At 51.1% G+C, this 12,687-nt stretch overlaps 1 protein-coding gene across 1 annotated transcript in view; it reads right to left on the bottom strand.

Moving 5' to 3' along the window:
- The window catches only part of FRAS1 (Fraser extracellular matrix complex subunit 1), a 143,571-nt gene that overhangs the window by 81,846 nt on the left and 49,038 nt on the right, over nucleotides 1–12,687 (bottom strand). The window contains exons 10-15 of the mRNA XM_054172504.1: nucleotides 11,521–11,622; nucleotides 11,221–11,412; nucleotides 8,672–8,761; nucleotides 7,373–7,520; nucleotides 4,279–4,422; nucleotides 3,336–3,470 (exon numbers count right to left, since the gene is read on the bottom strand). Of these exons, the coding sequence (XP_054028479.1) occupies nucleotides 3,336–3,470; nucleotides 4,279–4,422; nucleotides 7,373–7,520; nucleotides 8,672–8,761; nucleotides 11,221–11,412; nucleotides 11,521–11,622 (811 nt within the window). The remainder of the gene's footprint in view (nucleotides 1–3,335; nucleotides 3,471–4,278; nucleotides 4,423–7,372; nucleotides 7,521–8,671; nucleotides 8,762–11,220; nucleotides 11,413–11,520; nucleotides 11,623–12,687) is intronic.

The following is a 12,687-nucleotide window of genomic DNA, read 5'->3' as shown; positions in this document are numbered from 1 at the left end:
CCTTCAGGTAGTTGTAGAGGGCAGTAAGGTCTCCCCTGAGCCTCCTCTTCTCCAGGCTAAGCAACCCCAGCTCCCTCAGGCCCTCCTCACAGGGCTCCCTCCCCAGCTTTGTTGACCAAACCACTGCTGCTCTTGTGCTGGTAGCTTCTGTCTGAGCTGCTGCAGGGGGGCAGCTTCCAGCTGTATTTTGTAGTTGCGGTAGGACATGCAGGACACATCAGAGCAGCTTCTGGAGCTGCAGCCAGCCCAGGATGAAGGTTGGCAAGCCTAAGTCCTGTTCATCCTGGTGTTAGAGGCTGTACAAGCACAAAGGAAAATGGGAAGAGATCCCATCCAGCTCTGGATCCCTCAATACAGAAAGGATGTGGACCTGATGGAGTGGGTCCAGAGGAGGGCCAAGGAAATGATCAGGGGTTTGGAGCACCTCTGCTATGGGTCAGGCTGAGGGAGCTGGGGGTGTTCAGCCTAGAGTTGAGAAGACTCCAGGGAGATCTGAAGGGGCCTACAAGAAGGCTGCAAAGGGACTGATCCCAAAGGCCTGCAGTGACAGGATGAGGGGCAATGGCTTGAAATGAGAGCAGAGCAGATTGAGATTGGATGTTAGGATGAAGTTCTGCACCATGAGGGTGCTGGAACACTGCAACAGGCTGCCCAGAGGCATGGTGGAATCCCCATTCCTGGAGGTGTTCAAGAAATATGTGGCCATGGCACTTGGGGACATGCTTTAGTGGCCATGGGTGTGTTGGGTTGAAGGTTGGACTCAATGACCTTGGAGGTCTTTTCCAACCAAAACAATTCTATGTTCCTAAGATGAGAGTCCTGCTCTTTTGGTTTCTCTTCTTTCCTGACTGCCCAGAAGTCAGAGAATCAATCAGCTAAAGATCCACTCAACCAAGTCTCTCTTTTCTGCATCAGGGCACACACAACACACCCAGGTTTGGTGACAGCAGCAGGGCTAAGGCAGATGGCATCCCAGCAAGGACACAGGAAGAGAGCACTGCTTGGCTTTGAGGAAGCACTGATAGGGTCCTACCACTCTACCACCTCTAAGCTGCCCTCCTCCCCACGAGCTGGCCAAGCTCAGCCTGGTGTGCTCAGCTGGTCGTGCTCAAGGTGAGCCTCAGCAGCCAGCAAAACCCAGCAGGCTGTGACTAGAAATCCAAGCCCTGCTAGGGGCTGAGCTGCTCTGTTAGTGTCATGTTACACACCTCAGCATCTGCAGCTGGGGAGATCAAAGCAGAACCACCCCAGCTCTGCCTGGGCCTTGTGAATAATCCTGCAAACATAAATAATTAAGGCAGAAAAATGCACTGAGAGCACTGAGCACTGCAAGTCCTTCAAGCCCTTCTGTCCTACCAGGCAGACAGCTCTTAGTTTTGCTTCCCTTTGCCTTCACTGGGGGCAATCTCCACAGCCTGTTTCTGCCTAGGAAAACTTCATCTAACCACTCTGCTCTAAGCCTGGCACAAACTGATCCACCAGCTTTAAATACACTGCTGCAGATCCAAGCCTGTCACTGTCTTGGGCTCAACTTTGCTCTCATAGTAGCTTTAATACTTCACAGAAGCAGGTGGAGGAACAGGGACAGGGATGTGGTAGAAGCCCTGGAGACATTTGAGCTTGCTGACCATTTGCTTCAGGGCTGAACCCCCCCTGTCTGTAGCCCAGGGCCCTGTTGTCCATGTCTAAAGAGTCCTTTTCATGGACTGGAAGGCTGCTGTTACCCTTAATAACAGCCTTCCAGTCCATGAAAAGGGCCTATGAGAAGGCTGGAAGAGACTGTTCCAAAGGCCTTTAGTGATGGACAGGGGGCAATGGCTTCAAATTAGGGAAGAGCAGATACAGACTGGATGTTAGGAACAGGTTCTTTACCATGTAGAACACTGGAACAGGTTGCCCAAGGAGGCAGCTGGGGCCCCATCCCTGGAGATATTCAAGGTGAGGCTCAACAGGGCTCTGGGCAACCTGATCTAATTGAGGATGTCCCTCCTTATTATAGAGGGGGTTGGACCAGATGATCTTTGGAGACCCTTTCCAATCCAGACCATTCTATGATTAGAAGAGAGACCCAGTGCAGAAGGATCTATGGACTTCAACACCAAATAATCTCCTCCTTCATTTGGTTGTATTTGACCATTTCCTTCCCACCTGCTGCCAGGGTTTCAAGTGGCAGTGCCCATGTGCTGCTGAGGCAGGAGGGCAGAGCTAATGGTTCATTTTTAGTGCTGGTGTGTGGCTCACTGACTGGCCCCCTCCATCCAGATTTGCAGTCATGCATGCCTGCAGCTGAGAGTTGCTTGGGAAAATTTGTTCTTGTTTCCTCAAGGGAATTAAAGCAATTTGCTTTAGTTCTGCCTGGCTGCCCCTTCTGCACAAAGCCAAACCAGTGGAGCCAGTCTAAAATTTCAGAGGTGGGGTCCAGCATTCATTGCCATCCACTCCTTTATTTTTGCAGTTTTACCAGGCTCTCACCTGATTGCCCAGAATGATAGTTATGTTTTTCCTCCTAGTGGTTTGCACATCTGCAAGAAGGATGCTCCAACAGCACAGGAAGGGTGAACTAGGCTGGGTTTAATTGACCTAAGTTCCACTAAACTCCCTCTTGAGGAATTCAGGCTGGAGATGAAAAAGACCTTTCAGACCAGGCTTCTGGCTCCATCCTGTTGTTTGAAGCACTCCACAATCAATTCATGTTTACACAGCTTCACAGACTGCATTGGCTTGGAAGGGACCCTCAGAGGGCATCTTGTCCGACCCCCCTGCAGTCAGCAGGGACACCTCTGACAAGAGCAGGCTGCCCAGGGCCACACCAAGTCTGATATGGAATGTCTTCAGGGACTGTGCCTCCACTACATCCCAGGGCAACCTGTTCCAGGATTTCCCCACTCTCACAGTGCAGAACTTCCTCCTGATGTCCAACCCAACTCTGCCCTGCTCCAGTGTCAAACCATTGCCCCTTGCCCTATCCCCACAGGCCCTTCTGAACAGATCAAGGTGTTAGATCCTCAGTTCAATCAGGGTCCACCTGCTTCTGTCTGCCCTGAACACCACAGAAACCACATTTCCAACAGACATTTCTGAGTGGAAAGAGGAAGGGAGAGAAGCAGAGGGTTTCAAAGCAGAGGGTTTTACTCCAGCAGAATGTAATGAGTACTTCCCCAAGGAGTAATCACTTTTACACTGTGTGACTTCAGTTCCCCTGCTCACTCCTTCCTTTGCTCTAGGGTGAACATTAACACCTATGTCAACAGCAGGTCCCTCAACATGAGTGCATCTAACAGCCTGGGGACAGCTTTTCTCTGCTGGGTTGCAGTTATTTATCTGGTTTGAGTTACCTGTGCAGAGAAGCTGATGCTGGAAGTATCCCTTCCCACAGGAAGCCACACACTGCCCATTCTTCATTAACAGGGGTGGCTGGCAGGAGGAGCACTCAAATCCATTGCTGCAGGCTGAGCAGGTTTCATTGCAGGCTTCCAAGAGGAAGAACAGAGAAGAAAGATGTGTTAGTCCCAGGAGTCTTGAGCTGCAGGCTGATAAAAGGAGAAAACTTCATTTTTCAGGCCTGAAATTGTGCCAGGGGAGGGTTAGGTTGGAGATTAGGGAAAAATTTCTTGGCTGCAAGAGTGGTCAAGGATTGGAGCAGGCTGCCCAGGGGGGTGGTGGAGTCCCCATCCCTGGAGGTGTTCAAGAAACCTGTGGCCATGGCACTTGAGGATGTGGTTTGATGGATGTGGTGTTGGGTTGAAGGTTGGACTGGATGATCTTAGAGGGCACTTCCAACTGAAACTCCAGGGGAAACTTGGAGCAGCCTTCCAGTACCTGAAGGGACTAGAGGAAAGCTGGGGAGGGACTTTTGACAAGGGCTGGGAGTGACAGGATGAGGGGCAATGGATTGAAGCTTGAGGAGGGCAGATTTAGACTGGAGACTAAGAAGAAATTCTTGAGAGTGAGAGTGGTGAGACACTGGAACAGGTTCCCCAGGGAAGCTGTGGATGCCCCCTCCCTGGAGATGTTCATGACCAAGTTGGATGAGGCCTTGAGCAACCTGGGCTGGTGGGAGCCACCTGGTCCCAACCCATGGCAGGGGGTTGGAACTGGATGATCTTCAAGGTCCCTTCCAATTTGAACCATTCCATGAGTCCAGGATTTTGGACAGGCACTTGGAGGATCTGCATTTTTCAGGGGCTTCCAACTAAAAGCTTGGCCCAGGAAGCCACAGAGAAGGCAAGCATGTCTTCACATGTCTTCACACAGGGTGTGACCTCCTGCAGAACTTACCTGAGCAGGTGCCCCCATCCTGGTAGAAGCCCAAGCCACAGGCCTCCACGCAGCGCCCATCCTGCAGCCACCTCCTGGCATCTCGGCAGGCAGTGCAGCGATCGAAGGCCTGAGAGCAGGTCAGGCACTCTGGGTGGCACTCAGCTGGCACAAAGGAAAGACACCAAGGTGAGAAAACCAGCAGTGGTTTTAACCAGGAAGGCACAAAGCAACACAAACTCCAAACCCAAGTGAATCTCCTCACTTCTTTCTCTTGGTGTGGGCTTTGCTGGGTTGGGGTTTTGGGAGTGGGCTTTGCTGGGTTGGGGTTTTGGAGGGAATGGATTGAAGATGGAAGAGAGGAGATTGAGACTGGAGATGAGGAAGAAACTCTTGCCAGTGAGGGTGGGGAGACACTGGCACAGGCTGCCCAGGGAGGCTGTGGATGTCCCTTGCCTGGAGGTGTTCAAGGCCAGGTTGGATGAGTGGGAGGTGTCCCTGCAATAGCAGGGGGGTTGGAATTGGATGATCTTGAAGGTCCCTTCCAACCCAAACCATTCTAGGATTCCATTCTATGGTTTTCCAACATGGGAAATCCATTTTCCATCATGGAAGCTAAATCAAGAGGCCAGATCTGCAAGGGTAGGCAGCAGAGAGGCACTTCTTGCTTAGAAGAACAGAGAGGTGCTGAGAGCATTTATGCTCTGTCCCCTCCTTGGGAGCCTGTGTAGATGCTGCTCCCTTTTGAAAGTGCAGGGCAATGTTATCTGAAGTGTCCAAAGCCCATTTTCCTCCCTTTTCAATTTGGAGTGCTTTGCATTTTTACTAGCATGCAGTAAATAACCAGCTTTAAAGCATGAATGTGGCAGGGCCCTCCTGCAAATGACAGCATAATTAAACTGGGAAGCTATTTGCTTTTGACTGAGATAAAACATGAACTGGAGCACTCTGATAGAGAGAAAAAAGAAGAAGGAGGGAAAAAAGGAGTTCTGTGAAGACTACAAGAGGAGCAAGCAACATGAAAAATCATCAGGCCACAGCTAAAGCCTAGCAGCTCTGGAATGTAAATCAGGGAAGGGTGACAATATCCTGGAGGAAAATGGATTTCTCTGCAAAATAAACAGAGAAGCTGAGGCTGTTCTCATCTCTCCAAACAATTATTCAGTGGCAGGCACCGAGCCCCATGTGAGCTGGGGACATAACAGCTCATAAGCAGGTTCTTTAGTTCTTGGCAGTCCATAAAGGCCAAACCTCGTGTTAGGAATCCCAAAGGAGCAGTTCCCTGTCTTCAGTAGGCTGAACATGAGCCAGCAGTGTGCCCAGGGGGACAAGAAGGCCAAGGGCATCCTGGCCTGCATCAGGAACAGTGTGGCCAGCAAGAGCAGGGAGGTCATTCTGCCCTGTGCTCAGCACTGGTCAGGCCACACCTGGAGTCCTGTGTCCAGTTCTGGGCCCCTCAGGTTAGGAAAGAGGTTGAGGTGCTGGAAGGTGTCCAGAGAAGGGCAACAAAGCTGGGGAGGGGTCTGGAGCACAGCCCTGGGAGGAGAGGCTGAGGGAGCTGGGGTTGCTTAGCCTGCAGAAGAGGAGGCTCAGGGGAGACCTCATTGCTCTCTACAACTCCCTGCAGGGAGGTTGTAGCCAGGTGGGGCTTGGTCTCTTCTCCCAGGCAAGCAGCACCATAACAAGAGGACACAGTCTCAAGCTGTGCCAGGGGAGGTTTAGGCTGGATGTAAGGAGGAGGTTCTTCCCAGCAAGAGAGATTGGCCCAAGGGATGTGCTGCCCAGGGAGGTGGTGGAGTCACCAGCACTGGAAGTGTTTAAAAAGAGCCTGGCTGAGGCACTTGGTGCCATGGTTTAGTTGCTTAGATGGTGTTGGGTGAGAGGTTGGACTGGATGATCTCTGAGGTCTTTTCCAACCTGGTTAATTCTGTATTCATGCTGAAGAAAAAAAAGAGGGGGGAAATAAAGTATTTTCCAAACCCCAAGCCAAGGAGAAGTTCATTGCCAAATGGAAGTTGCCATTTGAGGTCAGTGGGAGCCCTAAATCTCACCAAGAACTCAAACTTCATCATTTCAAACTGGGGTGGAAGGGACCTCCAAAAAAAGTCCCTGCAGTCAGCAGGGACATCCCAAACTAGATCAGGTTGCTCAGGACCCTGTTGTGCCTGGCATTGAATGTCTCCAGGGATGGGACCTCCCCCACCTCCTTGGACCACCTGTTCCAGCTCCATTTAGATTAGATGTTAAGGAAGAAATTCTCCCCCCTGAGGGTGGTGAGCCACTGGAGCAGGTTGCCCAGGGAGATTGTGGAGGCTCCAAGCCTGGAAGTGTTCAAAGCCAGCTTGGATGAGGCCTTGAGCAACCTGGGTGTCCCTGCCCAAGGAAGGGAGGTTGGAACTAGATGATCTCCCTTACAACCAAGACCTTTTTGTAGGAAAACCAGTGAGCAAAATAATGGAATGCAAGTTAAGTTTGAGAAGTGATTCTGCCCCTCTGCTCTGCTGAGGCCTTACCTGGAATACTGTGTCCAGCTCTGGAGCTCTCAACACAAGAAGGACATGGACCTGATGGAAAGGGTCCACAGGAGTGCCACAAAAATGATCAGGGGGTTGGAGCACCTCTGCTATGAGGACAGGCTGAGGGAGCTGGGAGTGTTCAGCCTGGAGAAGGCTCCAGGGAGACCTTAGAGCAGCCTTCCAGTAGCTGAAGGGGACTACAGCAGAGCTGGGGAGGGACTGTTTGGAAGGGCATAGAGTGACAGGACGAGGGGCAGTGGTTTGAACCTGGAGCAGGGGGGATTTAGACTGGAAATTAGGAAGAAATTCTTTACTATGAGGGTGGTGGAAAACTGGAACAGGTTGTCCAGAGAAGTGGTGGGGGTCCCATCCCTGGAGACATTCAAGGTCAGGCTTGCTGGAACTCTGAGCAACCTGATTCCTGTTGACTGCAGGAGGGTTGGACCAGGTGACCATCAGAGGTCCCTTCCAACCCAGGGCATTCTGTGATTCTGTGATTCTAGACTTCAACACAGGTATCAGGTTGGTATCTGAAGTGAGAGTCTGAGGGGGTTGTGACAGGCTGCCACCCAAGGGGAGTGCCCTGCCCTGGTGCATACCTGGCTGGCAGCGTGGGCAGCAGTCTCCCTGCACCTCCAGGGCCAGGCTGCCGGGCGGGCAGGGCGGGCAGGAGCGCCGGAAGCAGGTCACCCTCCTGTCCTGGCATTCACACTCCCTGCAGGGACCTTCTTCCCAGTGCTCTCCATCCTGCACAGGAAAGAGGCAATGGGCAGCATCAGCAGGGAAGGAGAGCTCTGCACAAAGTGGGTTTGCCATGCATGCAAACCTTTGGCTCAGTCATGAGGCTGCATCAGTGCCAGGAGTAAATGAAACCCTTCTGGGGCTGTCTGCATCTGCACCCTCAACCCTCTTGCTCCCTTTGCTTCCAGCATAAAGCTGCCTGCAAAGTGCTTATTGAGGGGAGCCCTTGGCCCAGGGATATCTGGATCTGCCCTTCCTCTTGAATCTGTGTGGCCATGGCACTTCAGGACATGGTTTAATGGTCATGGTGATCTTAGGTTGAAGATTGGACTCAGTGACCTTGGAGATCTTTTCCATGAAACAATTCCATGAATCTCTTTGTCACACTTGAAATCTTCACAGCATTTTATGTCTTCTGCTCTCTTCTACTGCCTGATTTTCCATCACTGGCCAAAACCCCACAGAGATGAAGATCTGGTGGAAGAGTCTTCAACTCATGCACCTGACACTTGGCTACTTTTAGCAGTGCATGGAGGGGAGAGATCTTGAACCCCTGTTCCCCTCCTGTGATCTGCAGCCCTGGCTCTGCTCAGAAGGGATCACTGAAGCTGTCCTCAGTGGCTGAGGCTCTGCTGGCACCACATGAGGATCCCAACAAGCAGAAAAGAGGCAGTGAGCACTTTAAATGCCCATGAAGCTTCCCTGCCAGCTCCTCTCTTAGAAGGGATAAAGCACAAACTGAAATAAACCTGACACCTTAATATGTTTTACCTCACTTAGGTCAGAGAAAAGAGAGATCTGAGGAAGGAAAGGGAAAGATTAGCATTAAAAAAGCCCCCACCAAAAACCCAAGCCACTATTAAACTTCCCATTTCTCACATCTGCTGGCAAACAGCAGCTATTAGCTGCAGTCCTCCTCTGTCAGAGCAATGAAAAGTCCATTACTGCTGTCTTTAAATCAAGAGGTTTGATGTTTCCTTTCCATTTGGCCCCAGAAGGAAAGCTCCTTGAAAATATCCACAAAATAATGGACTTGCAGGAAAGAAATGAGAATCCCTGGGAAACATTGGCAGAAAGGTATCCACTGGCCCAGCTCTTCCTGCAAAGCTGTGCCAGCAGAACTCACTGTATGTGCTCCAAAGCAGCAGGATACTCACAGCCTTGGTATGTTCTTTGTAAACACAGGACCCATTCCTTGAGACACACTCAGGACAGCACTTCCCATCGAGGTGAATTAATTCTTCACCCTGTGAAGAGAAAGGTTGCAGCAATTCAAAGGGAATCAGCACCACCATGGAATGCAGAGGCAGCAGAGCTCCTGCCCTGGAATGCAATCTTCACTATCTCATTGCACCTTATCTTCTCTCCATCCTGCTTCATCTCTCCAGGCACAGCTGGCTGAATGCTGCAGCTGCAGAACAAGAGCTCAGCAAAAGGCAGGGAATTCAGTGATAAGGTCATTACCTTACCCCTAAATCCTGCAGGGAAAGACAGCCCTCTGCAAGCAGGGAGAGGAGGAAATGTCACATTGTCACTGTGGATCACAGGCACAGCACTGCACCACTGTTGAGATGTCACTGCTGAGAAGCTTGCCTTCATGTCCAGTGTTCTACCTTGATTGGTTTTTCCCCTCCCCAAGAGCTGGAAAAAGCCTGCTCTTTGTTACAGCTCCACAGAGTCCACTGAAATAACTTGGGTTGGAAGAGAAGAATTTAGCAGCAGCAGAATGGAGCCAACTGCCCTAATCCATCACAACTTTTTGTGCCTGTGTGGTAGCTGAAGGTTTACAAAAGAAGGCTCTGGGGAGACCTTGGAGCAGCCTTCCAGACCTGAAAGAGGGCTGCATGAATGCTGGGAAGGGGCTTTTTACAAGGGCTTGGAGTCATAGGATGGGAATGGATTGAAGCTGGAGAAGGGGAGATTTAGACTGGAGATTAGGAAGAAATCCTTGGCAGTGAGGGTGGGGAGACACTGGAAGAGGCTGCCCAGGGAGGTGGTGGAGTCCCCATCCCTGGAGGTGTTCAAGAAATGTGTGGCCATGGCACTTGGGGCCATGGTTTAGTGGCCATGGTGGTGCTGGGTTGAAGGTTGAACTGCATGATCCTGGAGGTCTTCTCCAGCTGAAACAATTCTCTGTTACTCTGATTCTGTGAGCCAGCTGGACATCATCACAAGTGGGCTTACTTAGCTGGGGGGCTGGCAAACGCTCCAGCAGGATTATTTGCTGCTCTGACAGTCTGAGTGGTTTTGGTTGAGCACCTCCATATCTGCCCTACCACAGAACTTGCATTCTGAGCTCATCACCAACCTGCTGAAAATGGCTTTTGGAAGATTAGGGTCAGAATCATTTGGCAGCTGCTGGGCAGGTTTGTTTGAAAGGGTTTAGGAAGTAAAGCTCTCCCCTGCTCTCACCTAACGCTGCTGCACTCTGTGCAGCTGGCTAGGATTTGCAGTTCCTATCTGTGGCCTCATTACACATCAAACAGCACGATGTGACCAGAAAATTAAGAGTGCTGTAATGAAGAGATGAAGCCCAAAGCTCCCAGCTTCACAGCAGCTCTGATTTATTGATGCAGGTGCCTGAAAAAGAAAAAGCAGGCCTGCAACTCAAAGAGGGGCAAAGCAAAAGGAGAAGAAAAAGAGTTCATTCGCTCCTGGAGGAAATATTTGGATGGGAATATTGGATTGGAAATAATTGTGAATATTTGATAGGAACCATTTGATTGGGAATATTTATAAATATTTGACTGTGAACATCTGACTGTAATTAATTATTGTGCACTGTTGTTAAGGGAAACTGGAACTGAAGATGACTTGAGGAAGGTTGCCCAGGGAAGAGCAGATTGAGATTGGATGTGAGGAACAAGTTCTGCAGCATGAGGCTGCTGGAACATTGCAACAGGTTGCCCAGGGAGGTGGATGAGGCCCCCATCCCTGGAGATCTTCAAGGTGAGGCTGCACAAGGCTCTGAGCAATCTGCTCTAGTAGAGGATGTCCCTGCTGAATGTAGGGGGTTTGGGCTGGATGAGCTTTGGAGGTCCCTTCCAACCCAAACCATTCTAGGATTCTACCCCGCTGCAGAAAGGCCACTGAACACCTCTGTGTGTGTGTGTGTGTGTCTGTGTGTGAAGCACTCAGCCCTACCTAATGCATTTTGCACATCCTCTCTGAAGCAATTATCCCAGAACTGGAGCAGGGAGGGTGCTGGTTTGGGAGTAAATAGCACTGGGAAGAGATTAATTTACTCTTTTCACTTCCATGCCAAGAATGACAGGGGGGAAATGGAGCAAAGCAGAACACTGACTTCCATACCCAACTACCTTAGTGAAGCCCTCAGAATGGAGGTCACAGGAGCATTTCTTAACCTTTTAACTCTCCCTGACCTGGATCTTTCTCCTCATGTTCAGCTTCTGGTAAAGCTGGTAGGCACTGCCTCCTCTGGGTGTCTGACCCTCTGTAACAGCAGGCAGGCAGCAGTGTGGGAGGGAATCCAAGCTGAACTGATCACTGATTCACACAGTGTGAGCTCACTGAGCAGTCAGAGTTTGCTCTCTGTCCTCTGAAGTGTTTTCAAGAAGCTCTGAGAGAAGAGCAGGTCCTTTGAGTGTCTCAAGATGTCAGTCAAGAAAAAAAACGGGGAGGGGAGAGGGGGAAACGACCACAAGACTTTTAAAGCCACATCTTGAAAGAAGAAAACCTTCCTTACCTTGGCACACTCCACTTTGGCACACTCTGCTTTCTGGCAAGTGACCTGGCCTTCATCACACAGGCAGAAGTGGCAGTGAGAGCTATTCCACAGCTCCCCGTGGTACCTGGCGGTGCCACCGGAGAAGCAGCTTCTCCTGGAGGACACACACTCCTCACAGCACTTCCCAGGCCGCTGCACTCTGCTCTGCCCCTACAAAAAACCAGCAGCAAACCATGCAGCAGGACTGCCTGAAGCTGTGGGAAGCACAGCAAGAGGTGCTGCCAGTCAGGGTGCAAGAGGGGAATGGCTTTGAGCTACCTTCTCACAGGTGAGAGGCTCGCAGGTCTCTCTCAGGCATCTGACTTCCCCCCTGTGACACGCACACACACTGCAGCTGTTCTTCTTCCACTGCTCACCATGCTGGTCAAAAAGGACATGCAGACAGCTGGTAAACACTTCTCATGAATGACCAAACTCTTTCCAGCAATTGGTGCTGCTTAGAACCACAGAAAGATTTTGCTTGGGAAAGACCTTTCAGACCATCGAGTCCCACCATCAACCTAATGCTTCCAAATCTGCTCCTAAACCCTGTCCCTCAGCTCCACAGCTACAGGTGCTTTAGATCCCTCCAGGGATGGGGACTCCACCACCTCCCTGGGCAGCACATCCCAATGGCAAATAACTCTTTCCATGAAGAAATTCTTCCTAACATCCAGCCTGAACCTCCCCTGGCACAGCTTGAGACTGTGTCCTCTTGTTCTGGTGCTGGGTGCCTGGCAGAAGAGACCAACCCCCACCTGGCTACAACCTCCCTTCAGAGAGTTGTAGAGAGCAAGAAGGTCTCCCCTGAGCCTCCTCTTCTGCAGGCTAAGCAACCCCAGCTCCCTCAGCCTCTCCTCCCAGGGCTGTGCTCCAGACCCCTCCCCAGCTTTGTTGCCCTTCTCTGGACACCTTCCAGCACCTCAACCTCTTTCCTAACCTGAGGGGCCCAGAACTGGACACAGTAATTTGAGGCCATTTCCTCCCATTCTAGCATTTGTTACGAGAGAGAAGAGCCCAACCCCCACCTCACTGCAGCCTCCTTTCAGGGAGCTGTAGAGATCAATGAGCTCTCCCCTCAGCCTCTTTTTCTCCAGGCTGAACACCCCCAGTTCCCCCAGCTGCTCCTCACCAGCCCTGCTCTCTAGACCCTTCCCCAGCTTGGTTGCCCTTCTCTGGACCCACTCCAGCAACTCAATGTCCTTCTTGGAGTGAGTGACCCACAATTAACCTCAGTATTCAAGGTGCTGAGTCCAGGGGGCCAATAAGCTGCCTAGTCCTGCTGGCCACACCACAGCTGATCCAAGGTGCAGCTGAGCCTGTGGTGTGCATTTCTCCTTAGCTGCAAGCTGGGGACATTGGCAAGGCCTTAGCTACTATTATTAGCAAAACCCCCTTCTCATTAGCAGGAATTCCCACATCCCCCCATTCATTAAATAATGCATT

Source organism: Dryobates pubescens, chromosome 24 (genome assembly GCF_014839835.1).
Source record: "Dryobates pubescens isolate bDryPub1 chromosome 24, bDryPub1.pri, whole genome shotgun sequence".
In the NCBI taxonomy this organism is placed as follows: Eukaryota; Metazoa; Chordata; class Aves; order Piciformes; family Picidae; genus Dryobates; species Dryobates pubescens.
The sequence above is the reverse complement of the archived record's forward strand: the minus strand, read 5'-3'. Positions and strand labels throughout refer to the sequence as shown.